General features: G+C 36.2%; 1 protein-coding gene across 12 annotated transcripts in view; it reads left to right on the top strand.

Annotated features, from left to right (window-relative positions):
• ZNF644 (zinc finger protein 644) overlaps positions 1-20,359 on the top strand; it is a 127,765-nt gene that overhangs the window by 34,200 nt on the left and 73,206 nt on the right. For 9 of the 12 annotated variants that reach the window (XM_068540280.1, XM_068540268.1, XM_068540270.1 and 6 more), the window contains one exon: positions 426-486. The exons of 2 other annotated variants lie outside the window; for them this stretch is intronic. In XM_068540280.1, the coding sequence (XP_068396381.1) occupies positions 443-486 (44 nt within the window). In that variant the 5' untranslated portion in view covers positions 426-442. Of the gene's footprint in view, positions 1-425; positions 487-14,016; positions 14,113-20,359 lie in introns of those variants that run through there. One more of the 12 variants, XM_068540278.1, reaches the window with a different exon arrangement.

The raw sequence follows: 20,359 nt of genomic DNA, 5'->3' as shown, positions 1-20,359 counted from the left end.
TAGAATAATCTTCCTTGGCATTTAGTAATCAGTGTTAGCCATTATTATGGCTATTAACATACACTTTTATGCCATCTCATGGTTTTTTTTTTCTTCAACTTTTTGGTGTATTTTTTGGTATGTATGTAATAATATTAGATAAACATTGATATAGATAGAAGTGTGTGTTTTATTAACAAATAATAATTTTAATTATGCTATTGCCATACTATTAATATTAACGAAAACAAGAGAACTAAAAAGTTTGTTTCTCATTTGAATAGATGATTGTTCCTCAAAAAATGGTACTTAGCAATAGTTTCCTGAAGGTTACTGTAATAATTCAATTTATACTTTTTAATTTAAAAGAATAGTGTATCATAGATGTATTTATTCATACCTGAAGGAAAAAAACTAAATGATTGCCTTTACATGTATTCTTTCAGGTTTGATTTAATTTCGAATGAGATTGTTCTTGCAACGAGATGTTAATAAGACAAAATCAAGGTAAGTAGAAGACAGCTTCGTTAAGTATTACATATCAAAGTAGGAATAATACGAAAAATTTATGTTTAAAAAGTGTGCCTCCAAATCCAAAATCAATGAGTTTTTAAATTAAATTTTGAAATACAAAGAACCAACTTTTTGAACCAACTGCACTTGGTCCAGTTGATTTGATGGAAGTGAAAATACAGCTGTCAAATTGTGAAACTAAAGTATGCAGTTTCCAGTGACTATTAAACACATTCAGAAATCAAGTTGATGTTTGGTTTAGCTGCTCGGAAACCAGTTCAGTAAGAGATTTGCTAGGTTGCTTCAGTGTTCCCTTCTTAGTGGGTTATAGTACTTGAGTAGTCTTTGCTTTTGTGAATTTTACTTTCTTATTTCCATTAACAAAGAAAGCACTTCTACAGTTGTTTAAATTTGCCAAATTATGACTTCTTTATGTTAATATAATGTTCAGAGTTATAAATGATTGTTTTAATATTTTTTGTATCTCTACTGAATGACTTTTCTAATTTAGCATTCTGATTTATTTTCATTTTTTAAGACTGTTGACTTCAGAAAATTGAATTGTGATCATGTACTTTTGGTCTGATATGTGAAAGATTGCTTTTTTAATAATATAAGTTTTTGAAATGTTAAAAAGGTGCATTTACTATCTGTTGGTAAGTGAACATGGCTTCAGGATATAAACAGATTAAAAAAGAATACTTTGAATACATTGCAGTTAACTTGGGTCTTTCTAAATCTAACTAGATGTTTCAGCTGTCAAGAACTTGCTGATCAATGGTTAAAAAAAAAAAGCCTAGGATGAGAGGTGCTGTAGTTGAATAATGTGCAGTTAAATAGTGTATTCTCAATTAGTGGTTTAGGCATAATCTGAAGGAAAGTTTCCATTTTATTGGTATTATGTAGTAATAATAGTAGTGGTAGTTTGGAGAATACTTATTGTATTAAGTGCTTCTCACGCATTATTTATCTTTATAGTACCGCCTATAAGGCAGGTACTGCTGTCTAGAAAATTTTTATTTTTTGGTTAATAGTGAGCTATTTCTTTTTCTTTAGAAACTTTATTTTCACAGCATTTATTATAAGGAACACTTGCCTAAATATCTTTCTGAAGGGGAGAAGAAGCTAGATTTTTTTTTTTTTTTCACACACACACACACACACACACACTGTATTTTATTTTTACAAGAGATAAATAGACTGACACCAAGCATTGTACATGGATGACCACAACAAAAGCAACAATGATTGCAATTACCAAACATGAAACACACTCATACTATGTCATAATATTGACATTCTGTCCAGTAATCCTCCACTGTAACAGCTCCTTTACTTTGCAGTGAAAATTGAATTGTATATTCTTTGCCTCTGAGTCCTTGTGGGATTTTTTTTTTTTAATTCAGACAGAAAGTCACAAAAATTATACTCATCCTCATCAGTTCACTCAGTCCCATGTAATTAATTTTTTTTTTCATCTTGATCTTTTGTTAGCACTTTTATGAGTTCATCAGTTTTTCATTACAGTTCTGAAAATGCTTATTCATTCAGTTCAGCAGTACAGTCAGTTACCAGAAACCTGTACTTGTCAGAGTCTTTTCCATGAATTTCTTGAAGATGAAACCCTTTTATAGGAACATATTTGCAAAATCATCAGAGTACACCCAGAACTGTCTGTAAATGACAAAAGACTTAAAAATGACCACGGTTAAAAATTTGATGAAAGTTCATAATAATGCAGTTGACAAGAAAATTAGTTATTTCTGAGATATACATTTTAAAGTAATAACTAGGATTATTACATATAACATTATACCAGAACATATAAGATTTTTAGAAATTTCATGTAATGTCTGAAACATTTATATTAACATATTTCCATACATATTTCCATACACATACAAATATAAGATTTTTAGAAATTTCATGTAATGTCTGAAACATTTATATTAACATATTTCCATACATATTTCCATACACATACAAATATAAGATTTTTAGAAATTTCATGTAATGTCTGAAACATTTATATTAACATATTTCCATACAAATAACCCAGTGAAAGTTTAGTATTAGTTGTTTGTTTTTTTATACTGCAGGTTCTTATTAGGCATCAATTTTATACACATCAGTGTATACATGTCAATCCCAATCGCCCAATTCAGCACACCACCATCCCCACCCCACCGCAGTTTTCCCCCCTTGGTGTCCATATGTCCATTCTCTACATCTGTGTCTCAACTTCTGCCCTGCAAACTGGCTCATCTGTACCATTTTTCTAGGTTCCACATACATGCATTAATATACGATATTTGTTTTTCTCTTTCTGACTTACTTCACTCTGTATGACAGTCTCTAGATCCATCCACGTCTCAACAAATGACTCAATTTCGTTCCTTTTTATGGCTGAGTAATATTCCATTGTATATATGTACCACATCTTCTTTATCCATTCGTCTGTTGATGGGCATTTAGGTTGCTTCCATGACCTGGCTATTGTAAATAGTGCTGCAATGAACATTCGGGTGCATGTGTCTTTTTGAATTACGGTTTTCTCTGGGTATATGCCCAGTAGTGGGATTGCTGGGTCATATGGTGATTCTATTTTTAGTTTTTTAAGGAACCTCCATATTGTTCTCCATAGTGGCTGTATCAATTTACATTCCCACCAACAGTGCAAGAGGGTTCCCTTTTCTCCACACCCTCTCCAGCATTTGTTGTTTGTAGATTTTCTGATGATGCCCATTCTAACAGGGGTGAGGTGATACCTCATTGTAGTTTTGATTTGCATTTCTCTAATAATTAGTGATGTTGAGCATCTTTTCATGTGCTTCGTGGCCGTCTGGATGTCTTCTTTGGAGAAATGTCTATTTAGGTCTTCTGCCCATTTTTGGATTGGGGTGTTTGTTTCTTTAATATTGAGCTGAATGGGCTGTTTATATATTTTGGAGATTAATCCTTTGTCCGTTGATTCGTTTGCAAATATTTTCTCCCATTCTGAGGGTTGTCTTTTCGTCTTGTTTATGGTTTCCTTTGCTGTGCAAAAGCTTTGAAGTTTCATTAGGTCCCACTTGTTTATTTTTGTCTTTATTTCCATTACTCTAGGAGGTGGATCAAAAAAGATCTTGCTGTGATTTATGTCAAAGAGTGTTCTTCCTATGTTTTCCTCTAAGAGTTTTATAGTGTCCAGTCTTATATTTAGGTCTCTAATCCATTTTGAGTTTATTTTTGTGTATGGTGTTAGGGAGTATTCTAATTTCATTCTTTTACATGTAGCTGTCCAGTTTTCCCAGCACCACTTATTGAAGAGACTGTCTTTTCTCCATTGTATATCTTTGCCTCCTTTGTCATAGATTAGTTGACCATAGGTGCGTGGGTTAATCTCTGGGCTTTCTATCTTGTTCCATTGATCTATGTTTCTGTTTTTGTGCCAGTACCATATTGTCTTGATTACTGTAGCTTTGCAGTATAGTCTGAAGTCAGGGAGTCTGATTCCTCCAGCTCCATTTTTTTGCCTCAAGACTGCTTTGGCTATTTGGGGTCTTTTGTGTCTCCATACAAATTTTAAGATGATTTGTTCTAGCTCCGTAAAAAATGCCATTGGTAATTTGATAGGGATTGCATTGAATCTGTAGATTGCTTTGGGTAGTATACTCATTTTCACAATGTTGATTCTTCCAATCCAAGAACATGGTATATCTCTCCATCTGTTGGTATCATCTTTAATTTCTTTCATCAGTGTCTTATAGTTTTCTGCATACAGGTCTTTTGTCTCCCTAGGTAGGTTTATTCCTAGGTATTTTATTCTTTTTGTTGCAGTGGTAAATGGGAGTGTTTCCTTCATTTCTCTTTCAGATTTTTAATCATTAGTGTATAGGAATGCAAGAGATTTCTGTGCATTAATTTTGTATCCTGCAACTTTACCATATTCATTGATTAGCTCTAGCAGTTTTCTGGTGGCAGTTTTAGGATTCTCTATGTATAGTATCATGTCATCCGCAAACAGGGACAGTTTTACTTCTTCTTTTCCAATTTGTATTCCTTTTATTTCTTTTTCTTCTCTGATTGCCGTGGCTAGGACTTCCATAACTATGTTGAATAATAGTGGTGAGAGTGGACATCCTTGTCTCGTTCCTGATCTTAGAGGAAATGCTTTCAGTTTTTCACCATTGAGAATGATGTTTGCTGTGGGTTTGTCATATATGGCCTTTATTATGTTGAGGTAGGTTCCCTCTATGCCTACTTTCTGGAGAGTTTTTATCAGAAATGGGTGTTGAATTTTGTCAAAAGCTTTTTCTGCATCTATTGAGATGATCATATGGTTTTTATTCTTCAGTTTGTTAATATGCTGTATCACATTGATTGATTTGCGTATATTGAAGAATCCTTGCATCCCTGGGATAAATCCCACTTGATCGTGGTGTATGATCCTTTTAATGTGTTGTTGGATTCTGTTTGCTAGTATTTTGTTGAGGATTTTTGCATCTATATTCATCAGTGATATTGGTCTGTAATTTTCTTTTTTTGTAGTGTCTTTGTCTGGTTTTGGTATCAGGGTGATGGTGGCCTCATAGAATGAGTTTGGGAGTGTTCCTTCCTCTGCAAGTTTTTGGAAGAGTTTGAGAAGGATGGGTGTTAGCTCTTCTCTAAATGTTTGATAGAGTTCACCTGTGAAGCCCTCTGGTCCTGGACTTCTGTTTGTTGGAAGATTTTTAATCACAGTTTCAATTTCATTACTTGTGATTGGTCTGTTCATATTTTCTGTTTCTTCCTGGTTCAGTCTTGGAAGGTTATACCTTTCTAAGAATTTGTCCATTTCTTCCAGGTTGTCCATTTTATTGGCATAAAGTTGCTTGTAGTAGTCTCTTAGGATGCTTTGTATTTCTGCGGTGTCTGTTGTAACTTCTCCTTTTTCATTTCTGATTTTATTGATTTGAGTCCTCTCCCTCTTTTTCTTGATGAGTCTGGCTAATGGCTTATCAATTTTGTTTATCTTCTCAAAGAACCAACTTTTAGTTTTATTGATCTTTGCTATTGTTTTCTTTGTTTCTATTTCATTTATTTCTGCTCTGATCTTTATGATTTCTTTCCTTCTGCTAACTTTGGGTTTTGTTTGTTCTTCTTTCTCTAGTTTCTTTAGGTGTAAGGTTAGATTGTTTACTTGAGATTTTTCTTGTTTCTTTAGGTAGGCTTGTATAGCTATAAACTTCCCTCTGAGAACTGCTTTTGCTGCATCCCATAGGTTTTGGGTCGTCGTGTTTTCATTGTCATTTGTCTCTAGGTATTTTTTTATTTCCTCTTTGATTTCTTCAGTGATCTCTTGGTTATTTAGTAACGTATTGTTTAGCCTCCATGTGTTTGTCTTTTTTACGTTTTTTTCTCTGTAATTCATTTCTAATCTCATAGCGTTGTGGTCAGAAAAGATGCTTGATATGATTTCAGTTTTCTTAAATTTACTGAGGCTTGATTTGTGATCCAAGATGTGATCTATCCTGGAGAATGTTCCGTGCGCACTTGAGAAGAACGTGTAATCTGCTGTTTTTGGCTGGAATGTCCTATATATATCAATTAAATCTATCTGGTCTATTGTTTCATTTAAAGCTTCTGTTTCCATATTTATTTTCATTTTGGATGATCTGTCCATTGGTGTAGGTGAGGTGTTAAAGTCCCCCACTATTACTGTGTTACTGTCGATTTCCTCTTTTATAGCTGTTAGCAGTTGCCTTATGTATTGAGGTGCTCCTATGTTGGGTGCATATATATTTATAATTGTTATATCTTCTTCTTGGATTGATCCCTGGATCATTATGTAGTGTCCTTCCTTGTCTCTTGTAACATTCTTTATTTTAAAGTCTATTTTATCTGATATGAGTATAGCTACTCCAGCTTTCTTTTGATTTCCATTTGCATGGAATATCTTTTTCCATCCCCTCACTTTCAGTCTGTATGTGTCCCTAGGTCTAAAGTGGGTCTCTTGTAGACAGCATATATATGGGTCTTGTTTTTGTATCCATTCAGCCAGTCTATGTCTTTTGGTTGGGGCATTTAATCCATTCACGTTTAAGGTAATTATCGATATGTATGTTCCTATGACCATCTTCTTAATTGTTTTGGGTTTGTTTTTGTAGGTCCTTTTCTTCTCTTGTGTTTCCCACTTAGAGAAGTTCCTTTAGCATTTGTTGTAGAGCTGGTTTGGTGGTGCTGAATTCTCTTAGCTTTTGCTTGTCTGTAAAGCTTTTGATTTCTCCATCAAATCTAAATGAGATCCTTGCTGGGTAGAGTACTCTTGGTTGTAGGTTCTTCCCTTTCATCACTTTAAGTATATCATGCCACTCCCTTCTGGCTTGCAGAGTTTCTGCTGAGAAATCAGCTGTTAACCTTATGGGAGTTCCCTTGTATGTTATTTGTCATTTTTCCCTTGCTGCTTTCAATAATTTTTCTTTGTCTTTAATTTTTGCCACTTTGATTACTATGTGTCTCGGCGTGTTTCTCCTTGGGTTTATTCTGTATGGGACTCTCTGCACTTCCTGGACTTGGGTGCCTATTTCCTTTCCCATGTTAGGGAAGTTTTCGACTATAATCTCTTCAACCATTTTCTCTGGTCCTTTCTCTCTCTCTTCTCCTTCTGGGACCCCTATAATGCGAATGCTGTTGCGTTTAATGTTGTCCCAGAGGTCTCTTAGGCTGTCTTCATTTCTTTTCATTCTTTTTTCTTTAGTCTGTTCCGCAGCAGTGAATTCCACCATTCTGTCTTCCAGATCAGTTATCCGTTCTTCTGCCTCAGTTATTCTGCTATTGATTCCTTCTAGTGTAGTTTTCATTTCAATTATTGTATTGGTCATCTCTGTTTGTTTGTTCTTTAATTCTTCTAGGTCTTTGTTAATCATTTCTTGCATCTTCTCAATCTTTGCCTCCATTCTTATTCCGAGGTCCTGGATCATCTTCACTATCATTATTCTGAATTCTTTTTCTGGAAGGTTGCCTATCTCCACTTCATTTAGTTGTTTTTCTGGGGTTTTTTCTTGTTCCTTCATCTGGTACATAGCCCTCTGCCTTTTCATCTTCTCTGTCTTTCTGTAACTGTGGTTTTTGGTCCACAGGCTGCAGGATTGTAGTTTTTCTTGCTTCTGCTGTCTGCCCTCTGGTGGTTGAGGCTATCTAAGAGGCTTGCTGGGAGGCTCTGGTGGTGGGTAGAGCTGACTGTTGCTGTGGCGGTCAGATCTCAGTAAAACCTTAATCCACTTGACTGTTGATGGGTGGGGCTGGGTTCCCTCCCTGTTGCTGTGGCGGTCAGAGCTCAGTAAAACCTTAATCCACTTGACTGTTGATGGGTGGGGCTGGGTTCCCTCCCTGTTGGTTGTTTTACCTGAGGCAACCCAACACTGGAGCCTACCCGTGCTCTTTGGTGGGGTTAATGGCAGACTCTGGGAGGGCTCACGCCAAGGAGAACTTCCCAGAACCTCTGCTGCCAGTGTCCTTATCCCCACGGTGAAACAGAGCCACCACCCGCCTCTGCAGGAGACCCCCCAACACCAGCAGGTAGGTCTGGTTCAGTCTCCACCAGGGTCACTGCTCCTTCCCCTGGGTCCCGATGCACACATTACTTTGTGTGTGCCCTCCAAGAGTGGGGTCTCTTTTTCCCCCAGTCCTGTCAAAGTCCCGCAATCAATTCCCACTAGGCTTCAAAGTCTGATTCTCTAGGAATTCCTCCTCCCGTAGCCGGACCCCCAGGTTGGGAAGCCTGACGTGGGGCTCAGAACCTTCACTCCAGTGGGTGGACTTCTGTGGTATAACTGTTCGCCAGTCTGTGAGTCACCCACCCAGCAGTTATGGGATTTGATTTTACTCTGATTGCGCCCCTCCTACCGTCTCACTGTGGCTTCTCTTCTGTCCTTGGATGTGGGGTATCCTCCTTGGTGAAGTCCAGGGTCTTCCTGTCAATGATTGTCCAGCAGCCAGTTGTGATTCTGGTGCTCTCGCAAGAGGGAGTGAGAGCACGTCCTCTTACTCCGCCATCTTGGTTAATCCTCCGACTGAGACTTTTCCAAGCTAGATTTTTGTACTTAAAGTCTTTTAGTGATTTTTGTTTGCTAATTGAATATGGTGTCTATTAGAATGTTTGTTCTGATTTCTTACAAGTTAGATATTGCTCATGGGATGACACTGGTTTAACTTATTCCGATTTTATTCCAGCACAATTATATATCACTTTTCTTTTTTGGTTAAGGTATAATTTACATTTTTATTAAGTTATGTATGGTAAAATGTGCGAAATTTAAAGTATAGAGCTGAATGAGTTTTTAATGTATATGTTCACATGTATAACCAGCATGTAATTTAAGATGTAGAACACTGTCATTGTCCCAGAAAGTTCCTCGTGCTCTTTCCTTTCCAATCCAATAGCCTTTCCCCCAAGGTAAGCATCTTTCTGAATTCTGTCAGCATAGCTTAGTTTTGCCTGTTCTTGAACTTATGTACATAGAGTTATATAATTTGTACTCTTTTGTATCTGGCTTTTTTCATTCAACATAATATTTCTGAGTTTCCTCCATGTTGTTGTGAGTACCAGTAGTAGTTTATTATTTTTTATTGCTGAGTAATATTCCATTGTATGAACATAATACAAATTTTTATGTATTTTCTCTATAATTTTGTTTATTGTATTCTCCATGTCTCTGACCTCACTTGCCAACTTTCTACACTGCTTTCCTTCGTCTAGTTGTCTCCTTCATTGTCCCCCATTGCCTGCACAATAAAATGTAAACTCATAACATGGTATATAATGATCTCACTGCAGCTATTCCAGAATGCCTAGAATTACCTGAATAAACCAAGTATGATGTACATAGTGTTAGTTTTAGTTCTATGTATATGTTGTCACTCTTTCCTACCCCCTTGCCTCCCCAACTGCCAATATATTTTCTCCCGGTTGTCAGCTAATCTCCTGAAATAGTCCATCTCAAGCATCATCTTGTCCTTTGAGCCAGATCTGGCCATACTGCAGTAGTCTGTTTTCCTTACTAGGCTGTGAGCTCTTTGAAGGTAGATACCATCCATATCTTATTTATCTTAGTAGCACAGTGCCAGAGTACTGTGTGTATTTAGTGATTTGTTAAACATAGAACAGCCAACAAAATTCTCTCTCTAACACTAGGGGTTCAGAGTACTGGCTGGAATGGGATGAGAGCATTGGCACTTCAGTTGCTGTTGGACTATAGGAAGGAGCCAATGAAGGCAATCCAAAAGTAGCATTATAGGCATTTTGGAAAGAGAAATAAAATATCCTCCTAGTCTTCTTTCAGTCCAGATGGAATAAAATGGCTAATAATGTTCTTAGTCCAGACCTTAAGGAAGATTGAGTGTCGTTGATTTTGATTACTCTTTCCAAATAAAGGCATTAATCCATGCTATGGAAATTGGAGTATTTGCTACTAGAAGTATTCTCTTTGTGAGTTCCTACTAGTTATTTCTTTCATTTAAAGATTTTAAAAGATGTGTTAGACTAATACAAGTAGAAGATTAAGAAGACTGGTCACATCTTTAAGAAGTGAAGAAAACTTTTCCTCATTTTCCTGGGGGTAAAAAACTGTTGGAGTGGAGGAAAAAATTGAATCATAGTCTGGAATGGTAACATTTTTGATTCCTATAGCTTAGGAAGCTTGCTGTTTGCTGAGAAGTATTTTTAAAGATTATGTTTTATCATTATAGATCTGTAATTTATATAAACAATATGCTTTCTTAAGAAATGAAACTTTAAAACAATTTTAAAGCATTTTGCGCTAGTTTTCTTCTTTGAGGTTTGGAATTGGGCTAGTTGGGTTGGCTATCGTAGTCACCTGGGCGGTTTTTATGCCTGAAGCTTTATTGCCTTCTAGCAAGTCCAGAGCAAGGAAAGGTTCTTCCCCACTGGGATCAATTTGTTGCTTTCCCTCTCTGCAGCTTCTACCATAAAGCTTGGACACAGAGTTGGGCATTGACCCCATCTCATGCTGTTCCTTCTGTCTTCCTGTAAGGATTTTTCTTAGGCACAGATTCTTATCAAATGTAGAACCTTGGTTATTTCTTTTATCTCATCCTGGCTGTAAAGTGTGTTTAGTTCTCTTGTTGATAAAATTTGAGTATTGAGAGAAGTTTACACTTGAGATTGCTTGACTTATGTGTCTCTAAGAGAGTTTAGACTAGTTTTTCTTCTCAGAGGCTGACAGGTATACCTCAGTTTTCAGACACTTCCTCTTCATTTTGTACTTCAATATTTAACACAGTCAGATGCTGCTAAGCTTTTTTATTTTGCAGAATTCCTGAATCCAGGGATTTAAAGTTCTTTATGAATGTCTTACATTAGTTTAATTTCATTAATTTCCAAATTAACCTTTCTGTGCTTCCATTCTTTAGTAGCACTGTAGATGTGCTTCTGTTTGTTGTACTGTGAAAAAGAAAACTTTTTTTTAAAAAATTTATTTATTTATTTATTTTTAGCTGTGTTGGGTCTTTGTTTCTGTGCGAGGGCTTTCTCTAGTTGCGGAGAGCGGGGGCCACTCTTCATTGCGGTGCGCGGGCCTCTCACTATCAGGGCCTCTCTTGTTGCGAAGCACAGGCTCCAGACGTGCAGGCTCAGTAGTTCTGGCTCACGGGCCCAGTTGCTCCGCGGCATGTGGGATCTTCCCAGACCGGGGCTCAAACCCGTGTCCCCTGCATTGGCAGGCGGATTCTCAACCACTGCACCACCAGGGAAGCCCGGGTCTTTATTTCTGTGCGAGGGCTTTCTCTAGTTGCGGCAAATGGGGGCCACTCTTCATCGCGGTGCGCAGGGCTTTCACTGTTGTGACCTCTCTTGTTGCGGAGCACAGGCTCCAGACGCGCAGGCTCAGTAGTTGTGGCTCACGGGCCTAGTTGCTCCGTGGCATGTGGGATCTTCCTGGACCAGGGCTCGAACCCGTGTCCCCTGCATTGGCAGGCAGATTCTCAACCACTGCGCCACCAGGGAAGCCCGAAAACTTTTTAATTAATGAAATTGTTTGTTTCTAATTCTAGATTAGATTGCACAATGTACATTCAACCTTTTCCAAATATATTGCCAAGTAACATTTAGTATTTTCAAAGCTTTATCTTTTTATATAAAAGCCACATATGCTTATATGTGTAAGCAGACAGTACAGAAATATTTAAAATAAGGAGTAAAACTTTCCTCTCTCGCTCAGCCCTGTACTCCCCATAAGTTATCCAAAATGGCTGGTATGTATTCTGCCTTGTTTTGTCACTGTTTTCCAATATGTCTTGGACATTTTTTTCATATATGCATTACATGTAATATAACTGTTTCCTTCTTAATAAATACTTGGGTAAATCTCAGGGGTTTTTTTGCTTGTATGAGCAGTGCTGCAGTAAATATTCTTAACTATATCATTGTGATTGTGTGAGAATGTCTATAGGATAACTTGTAGCAGTGGATTACTGGGTCAATGGATGTGTACACTTTAATTTCTGATATATATACTGCAAATGAGATTGTACCACTTAATATTCTATTAGCAGTTTTTGAGAATATTTGTTTTCCCAGACCCTGCTAAATATTAACCAGTGTTTTAAATCTTTGCCAGTCTGATCATTGAAAAGTGGTATTTATTTGACTGTGCATTTCTTTGTGAGATTCTCAAAGGCTTGAAATATCACCTTCATCATAGCTTAATCCATTGAGAACATATAATTTGCAAAAGATTTTTTTAATCATTAAATCCATCAATTAACATACCTTCATATTTTATGTACTGCCTTCAGTTACTTAATATTGAATAACCAGATTATTTGTCTTTGTTCCCTTAATAAAGCTATTTATTTAGGATAAATATTTTCTTATGATGAATTTCTTTATAGTTTGCTACAAACTAATGTTAGCATAGTCTGTCTCTTCTGACCTCTGATCTACTGTTCTTTTGAGATGACCATTAAAGCAGACATTTGAAACCTTTTAGAGTCTTCTAGCTAGGCTGAGGACTGTGGGCCTGTCACGTGATGGTAAATATTTGTTTAATGTTTTGTTGATTCATTCAGTGTTTTATGAACTGGTTGCTATAGTTAAATTGGTTGTAGCTCATACTTGATACTAGTTACTAGTCTGAGGAGGAAAGATGACTAAATATGTAATTACAATCAAATGTGATTAATGTTGTGATAGTCTGTGTCCTGGATTACAAAGATCGTGTCTGTTTTATTTATTGATATATAAGCACTTAGGGCAGTATGTTTATTAAATGATAAAGATTTATTGAATAACTAAATGGAAATATGGAAAGGCCTCCCAGAAGAAGTGACACTTGAACTAAAACTTGGAGGAACTTTTGGTGATTTGTCTAGATAAAAAGTTGGGGAAAGACTGTTGTTAGTAGAGGAAGTGGCACATGGAAAGGATGAGAGGTAAGAGAAAGGGAAGATTGGTGGAACTGAAAGAAATATGGTACGTCTTGAGTGTAGTGTTCTACATGCAGTGAGGCTGAGAGGAGTGGCTAGTGTCAAGAGATAAGACAGAGGGAGGCTTGAGCTATTTTATTGAAGGTCTTATAAGTCACTTTAAGGAAGTTGGATTAACAGAGTAATGAGATGCCATTCAAGGAGTTTAAGTGTGAGGACGTGATGTGATCAGATCAGGGTTTTAGAAATGTGGAGAATTAAAATGGAGAACAAATTAGTGGAGAAGCTAGATTGGAATCAGGATGACCCGTTTGTAGGGGGAGGCTGCTGGCCTGGCTTTAGAGTGGTTGTAATGGAAAAGCTGTAGTTGGATTTGAGAGAGATTTAGACAAGAAAATAGATCAGCTTTGGTGATGAATTGTAAAGGAATTGGTGGTAGGAGAGTAAGGAAGGAGTTGAGGATGATATCCATGTTTCTGGCCTGGCAGTAGTGCGATATTCACAGATAGGAACTGTGGAGAAGAAGCAGGTTTATGGAGAACAAGAGCTAAATTTTAGCTATATTGAGCTTGAAGTAGCTCAAGACATCTGAGTGGAAATGTCAGGTGGCAGTTAGATGCAAGAGACCTGTAACTTAAAGAGATCGGAGAGTCATCAGCATTAAATCTTCATAATATCTCACAAATTTATTTTTTGTTTTGATATCTCTCTGCAAGATATTGCAAAGCATCTTTATATATGAGCTATTCAGTTGACCTAAAGATTGTTGAAAATGAGTTGCTCCATATAAATTTATGAGCTGCTGTTTTTATTAGATTCTAGTCTCTGCTTACTCTTAATTAAACAAGATTTAATACCATTAATGAACAATTAATCATACTATTGATGGCAATAGTCTTACCAAAGATACTTGAATAGCCTAAGGATATCTTAAATGTGTTAAATCTTGGATTTCCATTAATAGTGTCTAATACATATTAGCTAAATATGAACTCTGATATTTGATAATTTATTTTCCTGCCTGTGTAACAAAGATTAGGTTAAAATGGTCATGAAGTCTTTTTTTTTTTTTTTAATTTATTTTCTTTCTTTCTTTCTTTTGGCTGCGTCTGGTCTTAGTTGTGGCACGCAGCAGCTTCGTTGAGGCATGCGGGATCTGTCATTGCAGCGCACACGGGCTCTTCGTTGTGGCTCACAGGCTTCTCTCTAGTTGTGGTATGTGGGTTTTCTCTCTCTAGCTGTGGTGCGCGGGCTCCAGAGTGCGTGGGCTCTGTAGTTTGTGGCATGCAGGCTCTCTCGTTGAGGCACGCAAGCTCAGTAGTTGTGGTGTGCGGGCTTAGTTGCCCCGCGGCATGTGGGATCTTAGTTCCCCGACCAGGGATCAAACCCATGTCCTCTGCATTGGAAGGTGGATTCTTTATCAGTGGACCACCAGGGAAGTCCTGGTCATGAGGTCTGTAGGTTAATTGTGATTCAGCAAATCATTAGGAAAAAAGGTATATGTGACAGTAGGACTTTGCCTACTTTGTTCACCATTGTATACTCACCATCTAGAGCCGTTCTTGGCACAGAGGAACTCAATAAACATTTGTTGAATAATCAGTCAGTGTTTACATATAACGTTTAATATCTAATCAAATTTTATTTTTAGTCAAATGACAGGCATGTCAGACAAGTTAGTTCTTCCAACTTAAAAGATTATTCTTTCACTTGAGTAATATTTCCCCCCTTAAATTAACCCTGTAACCATTCATATTTATACTGCCTTCCTTCCATTCCAACAAACATATTTCACTTTCTAATCAGAAGTATTTTTTTCAGTAAATTTATTTATTTTTGGCTGTGTTGGGTCTTCATTGCTGTGCACGGGCTTTCTCTAGTTGTGGCTAGCAGGGGCCACTCTTTGTTGCAGTACGTGGACTTCTCATTGCGGTGGCTTCTCTTCTTGTGGAGCACGGGCTCTAGGCGCGCAGGCTTCAGTAGTTGTGGCTCGCAGGTTCTAGAGTGCAGGCTCAGTAACTGTGGCGCATGGGCTTTAGTTTCTCTGCGGCATTTGGGATCTTCCCGGACCAGGGCTCGAAGCCATGTCCCTTGCATTGGCAGGTGGATTCTTAAACATTGCGCCACCGGGGAAGCCCTAATCAGAAATATTTTTAATGACATTATTGAAACAGGTCTTCTACTAAAAACACAATCAGTTTGGATACTTTCATTTGTGTATTCTAACATCACCATATTTAAACTGAATTAGTCACCTTTACTCTCAAAACCTGTTCTTGCTAGCGCCCCATTCTCGTCATTGAGACCAAAATCCCTCTGAATATTTACATTGCTTACTTTCTGTCTTAAAGATTTGGTCAGTTACTAGGTCTTTTTGCTTTTACCTTGTCAGTGTAATGTGTATCTTTCCTTTCCATTCCCATTGCTGTTTTGTTTATCCTCTCTATTGTGTTCATCTGTGAATGATATGTCTTTGCTCACTTCATTTTATTTCTGTAAGATCATTTGATTCAGTTTTTTAGGAAGTTACCCTAATTACATTATTTGCTCAAAAAAAAAAAACATTTAACAACTCCTTAAGGATAAATTTTAATTTTTAGATCTTACATTCAGGAGCTTTCAAATTCATGTTCCAGTCAACTTTAATGTTTCATCTCCTGCTATTTTTTTAAATAAACATTTTGCTGTAGCCTAATTGATTATCATTGTTCTTGGAAAATCCTGACACTTTCACAGTTACTCATATCACCACTCTCATCCTCAGTTCATCTGTACCCTTGAAATTTAACTCATCCAAGAAAGTTCAACTTAAATCTTGGCTCTTTCTTGAGGACATAGTCCCTAGGAAGTTACTTTCTCTGTATATCTGTGATGATTGTAAACTGAACAACCTATTGATTCAATGACTTAAAAGCATGACAAGATAATAAATAAGATACTAAATAATAACATCTCCTACAGTACCCTTGGCAGGTGATAGGCTCTTATATTTTTTGACTGACTGATGAAAACTAAAACTATGATAACCTTAGATTTATTTCATAAACAAAAGTTTATATAGTGTTTACTGTCTCCACAGTTGACAAACAAGCAGATTTTTTTAATCTGATTGATTAAAACCAAAACCATGATAAGCCCAGATTTCTTTTATTTAACATTATATAGTGCTTACTATATGCCAGGCATTGTTATAAGCACTTTATGAAATATCAACTCAATCCTCAGTTTTCAGGTAAAGAAACTGGGATAAAATGAATTTAATTGACTTAGCAGTGGAAAGGCTGAGAATTGAATCAGGTAGTCTAGCTTCAGAGTTTGTGCTCTTAAAGGCTTTGTATGCTGCCTCTCATAAGAGCTGTGGAATAATTTTGCTATGAAGAAAAGAAACCGTGTATAAAAAGCTGTAATCAAATATGTAGTCTTATCTCATTTAGACTCTCACCCATTTCTCCTTCACCCTCATAAGAAGATATTATTTTGGAGCAATAATACAGTGTTGTTGCCCACCTACTCTCATTGGTAATTTTATTTATTTTTTATTTTTTTCATTGATAATTTTAAAAAAATTAATGTTGATACACTTTCACACTTAGAAAAGTTACTAGATAGTATAAAGGGCTCCTCTGTACTCATCCCCAGATTCACCAGTTAACATTTTGCGACATTTGCTTTATTTGTGTTTTCCTTATCTGTATCTATACAAGTATTTATTTGTTGTCATTTTTCTCCTGAACTATTCGAGACTAATTTGCAGACATCATGTCCATTTATCTGTGAATACTTCAGTATCTATTTCCTAAAAATAAGGACTCTGTCAGGAAATGTACCATTGGTGCAGTATTATTGTCCTATCTAATCCATAGCTCATGTTAGAACTTTACCAGTTGTTTCAGTAATGTCCTTTATATCATCTTTTATTTCTCTTTAATGATCTTGGCATTTTTGAAGAGGGCAGTTTAATTTTGATGTAATTGTAGTTTCACGTGCAGTTAAAAGAAATAATACAGAGATCCCTGTACCCTTTACCTAATGGTAACATCTTGCAAAAACCGCAATACAATATCATACTCAGGATACTGACTTTGATATAGTCAAGTTATGGAACACTTCCCTCACAAGAACCCCGAGGGATGCCTTTTTATAGCCAACTTGCTTCCCTTCCCGTGGTCCCCTAATCCCTTGTAACTAGTAATCTGTTTGCCATTTTTATAATTTTGTCATTCCAAGAATGTTGTACAAATGGAATCATACAGTATATAACCTTTTGGTATTGGCTTTTTTCAACTGGCACAATTCCCTCAAGATTCATACAAGTTACTGTGTACATTGATTCGTTCATTCCTTTTTATTCTGAGTAGTATTCCACGGCATCAGTGTACCACATTTTATTCACCTATTGAAGGACGTCTGGGTCAATTCCAGTTTGGGGATATTATGAATAAAGCTAATATGAACATTTGTGTATAGGTTTGTATGTAAACATCAGTTTTCATTTCTATAGAATAAATGCCCAAGAGTGCAATTGCTGTGTTGCATGCTAGTTGCATGTTTAGTTTTGTCAGAAATGGCCAAATTGTTTTCTAGCAGTGTATAAATGATCCAGTTTCTCCACATCTTTGCCAACATTAGGTGGTAGATGTCACTTTTTTTTTTTTTAGCCATTTTGAAAGGTGCGTAGTGATATCTGTGTGCTTTTAATTTGCATTTCCCTAACGGCTAATGATGCTCAACATCTTTTCCTGTGCTCATTTGCATTTTTATATTCACTTAGGCAAAATATCCGTTCATGTCTTTCACCCATTTTCTAATTGGGTTTTTTTGTTTTTTTTATATTGAGTCTTGAGAGTTATATACTCTACCCACTAGTCCTTTGTCAGATACGGGGCTTGTAAATGCTTTCTCCTGTTCTGTAGCTTGTGTTATCTTCTTAACACGGTCTTTTGCAGAGTAGAAGTTTTAAATATTGAGAGGCCCATCAATTTTTTCTTTTTGAATTGTGCATTTGGTGTCAAGTCTAAGAACTCTTTACCCTAGATCCCGAAGATGTTTTTTGTTTTGTTTTGTTTTCTAAAAGTTTTATAGACTTGCATTTTACATCCAAGTTCATAGTGATCCATTCTGAATTAATTTTTTACAAGTTGTAAGACTTAATTCAAGGTTTTTTTTTCTTTACCTATGAGCATCTAATTGCTCTAGCACCATTTTGTTGCAAAAGGCTACCTTTCCTCTGTTGACCTGTTTTTGGATCTTTGTCGAAAATCAGTTGGGCATATTGGTGTGGATCTATTTCTGGGTTCTCAGTTCTGTTCCTTTGATCTATATGTCTATCCAATACCATGCTGTTTTGACTACTGTAGCTGTATAGTAGGCCTTAATTTAGGGTAGAATGATTCATCCCACTTTATTCTTACAGATTGTTTTAGCTATTCTAAGGCCTGTATCTTTTCATATAAAGTTTAAAATAAGCTTACATGTATCCACCAAAATCTTTCCTGGGATTTGATAGTATTTGCATTAAACCTATAGATTGATTTGGGAAGGATGAAATTGAAATCTTTACTATATTGAGTCTTCAATCTATCTTCCATTTATTTAGGTTGATTTCTTTCATCAGCATTTGTAATTTCAACATACAGATATTTTGCATGTTAAGTTTGTACCTGAGTGTTTCATTTTATTTGGATTGATCATTAGTGGTATTGTGATTTTAATTTCAGATTCTATATGTTCATTGTTAGTATATAGAAATGCAATTGCTTTTTTTCCTTTGAGGTAAAATTCACCTAAAATAAATTATTAATTTTAAAATATAAAATTCAGTGAACTTTTAGTGAATTTGCAATATTGTGCAACCATGACCTCTAACTAGTTCCAAGATACTTCGACACTCCCAAGGAGGAGATCCTGTACCCATTAAGCAGTCACTATTCATTCCTCCCTCCTCCCAGCCCCTGGCAACCATGAATCTGCTTTCTGTCTCTGTGATTTTCCCTATTCTATATATTTCATGTAAATAAGATCATACAGTATGTAACCTTTTGTGTCATGTTTATTTCACATAATGTTTTTTAGGCTCAACCACTTTGTAGCAGATGAGTACTTTATTCCTGTTTATGCCTGAGAAACATTCTATTGTATGACTATGCTAATTTCTTTATCCATTCGTCTGGTCTGTGGATGGGCGTTTGGGTTGCTTACACTTTTAGGCTATTGTAAATAGTGCTGCTGTGCACATTTGTGTACCTTTGTTTGAATATCTGTTTTTAATTCTTTTCTATATATACGTAGAAGTAGAATTAACGGGTCATGTGATAATTCTGTGTTTTAACTTCTTGAGCAACTGCCACACTTTCCCATGGTGACCGCACCATTTTATATTCCCACGAGGAATGTACAAAGATTCCTATTACTCTGTATCCTTGCTAACACTTATTATTTTTCATTTTTTGGATTATGGGCATGCTAGTGGGTATGAAGTGGTATCTTATTGTGGTTTTGGTTTGCATTTCTTAAATGACTAGTGAGGTTGATCATCTTTTCATGTGTTTCTTGGCCATTTATAGATTGTCTTTGGAGAAATGTCTATTTAAGTCCTTTGCCCATTTAAAAAATTGGATTGTTCATCTTTTTGTTGTTGAGTTGTAGGGGTTCTTTATATATTCTGGAGACTAGACCCTTATCAGAAAAATAATTTGCAAATATTTTCTCCCACTCTATAGAGTGTCTTTTCATTTCTTAATGTCCTTTGATGGGCAAACGTTTTCAATTTTGGTGAAGTCCAATTTATTGTTTTGTTTTTTGTTGCTTTTGTCATATCTAGGAATCCATTGTGAAATCCAAGGTCACGAAGACTTATTCCTATGCTTTCTTCTAAGAGTTTTATAATTTTAGCTCTTATATTTAGGTCTTTGATCTATTTTGAATTAATTTTTGCATATGGTGTGAGGTAGGAGTCCAACTTTATTCCTTTGGATGTGGATATCCAGTTATCCCAGCATCATTTGTTGAAGAGACAAGACTTTTCCCATTCAGTGGTCTTAGTGCCCTTATTGAAAATCAGTTGGCTATTGATGAATGGGTTTATTTCTATACTTTCAATTCTATTCCATTGGTATATCCTTATGTCAGTACCACATTTATTATTGTAGCTCTGTAGTAAGATTTGATTTCGGAGATTGAGTCCTCTAACTTTGTTCTTCTTTTTTAAGATTGTTGTACTGGCTATTTGGGATCCCTTGCAAATTCATATGAACTTTAGGATCAGCATTTCTATTTCTGACAAAAACACTGTTGGAATATTGATGAGGATTACACTGAATCTGTAGATGGCTTTTAGGTGGTAGTATTGCCATCTTAACAATATAAAGTCTTCCAGACCATGAACACAGGATACAGGATGTCTTTTCATTTATTTATGTCTTCTTTAATTTCCTTTAACTATGTTTTTTAGTTTTTTGTGTAT

The sequence above is a fragment of the Eschrichtius robustus genome, chromosome 3 (genome assembly GCF_028021215.1).
Source record: "Eschrichtius robustus isolate mEscRob2 chromosome 3, mEscRob2.pri, whole genome shotgun sequence".
In the NCBI taxonomy this organism is placed as follows: Eukaryota; Metazoa; Chordata; class Mammalia; order Artiodactyla; family Eschrichtiidae; genus Eschrichtius; species Eschrichtius robustus.
The sequence above is the reverse complement of the archived record's forward strand: the minus strand, read 5'-3'. Positions and strand labels throughout refer to the sequence as shown.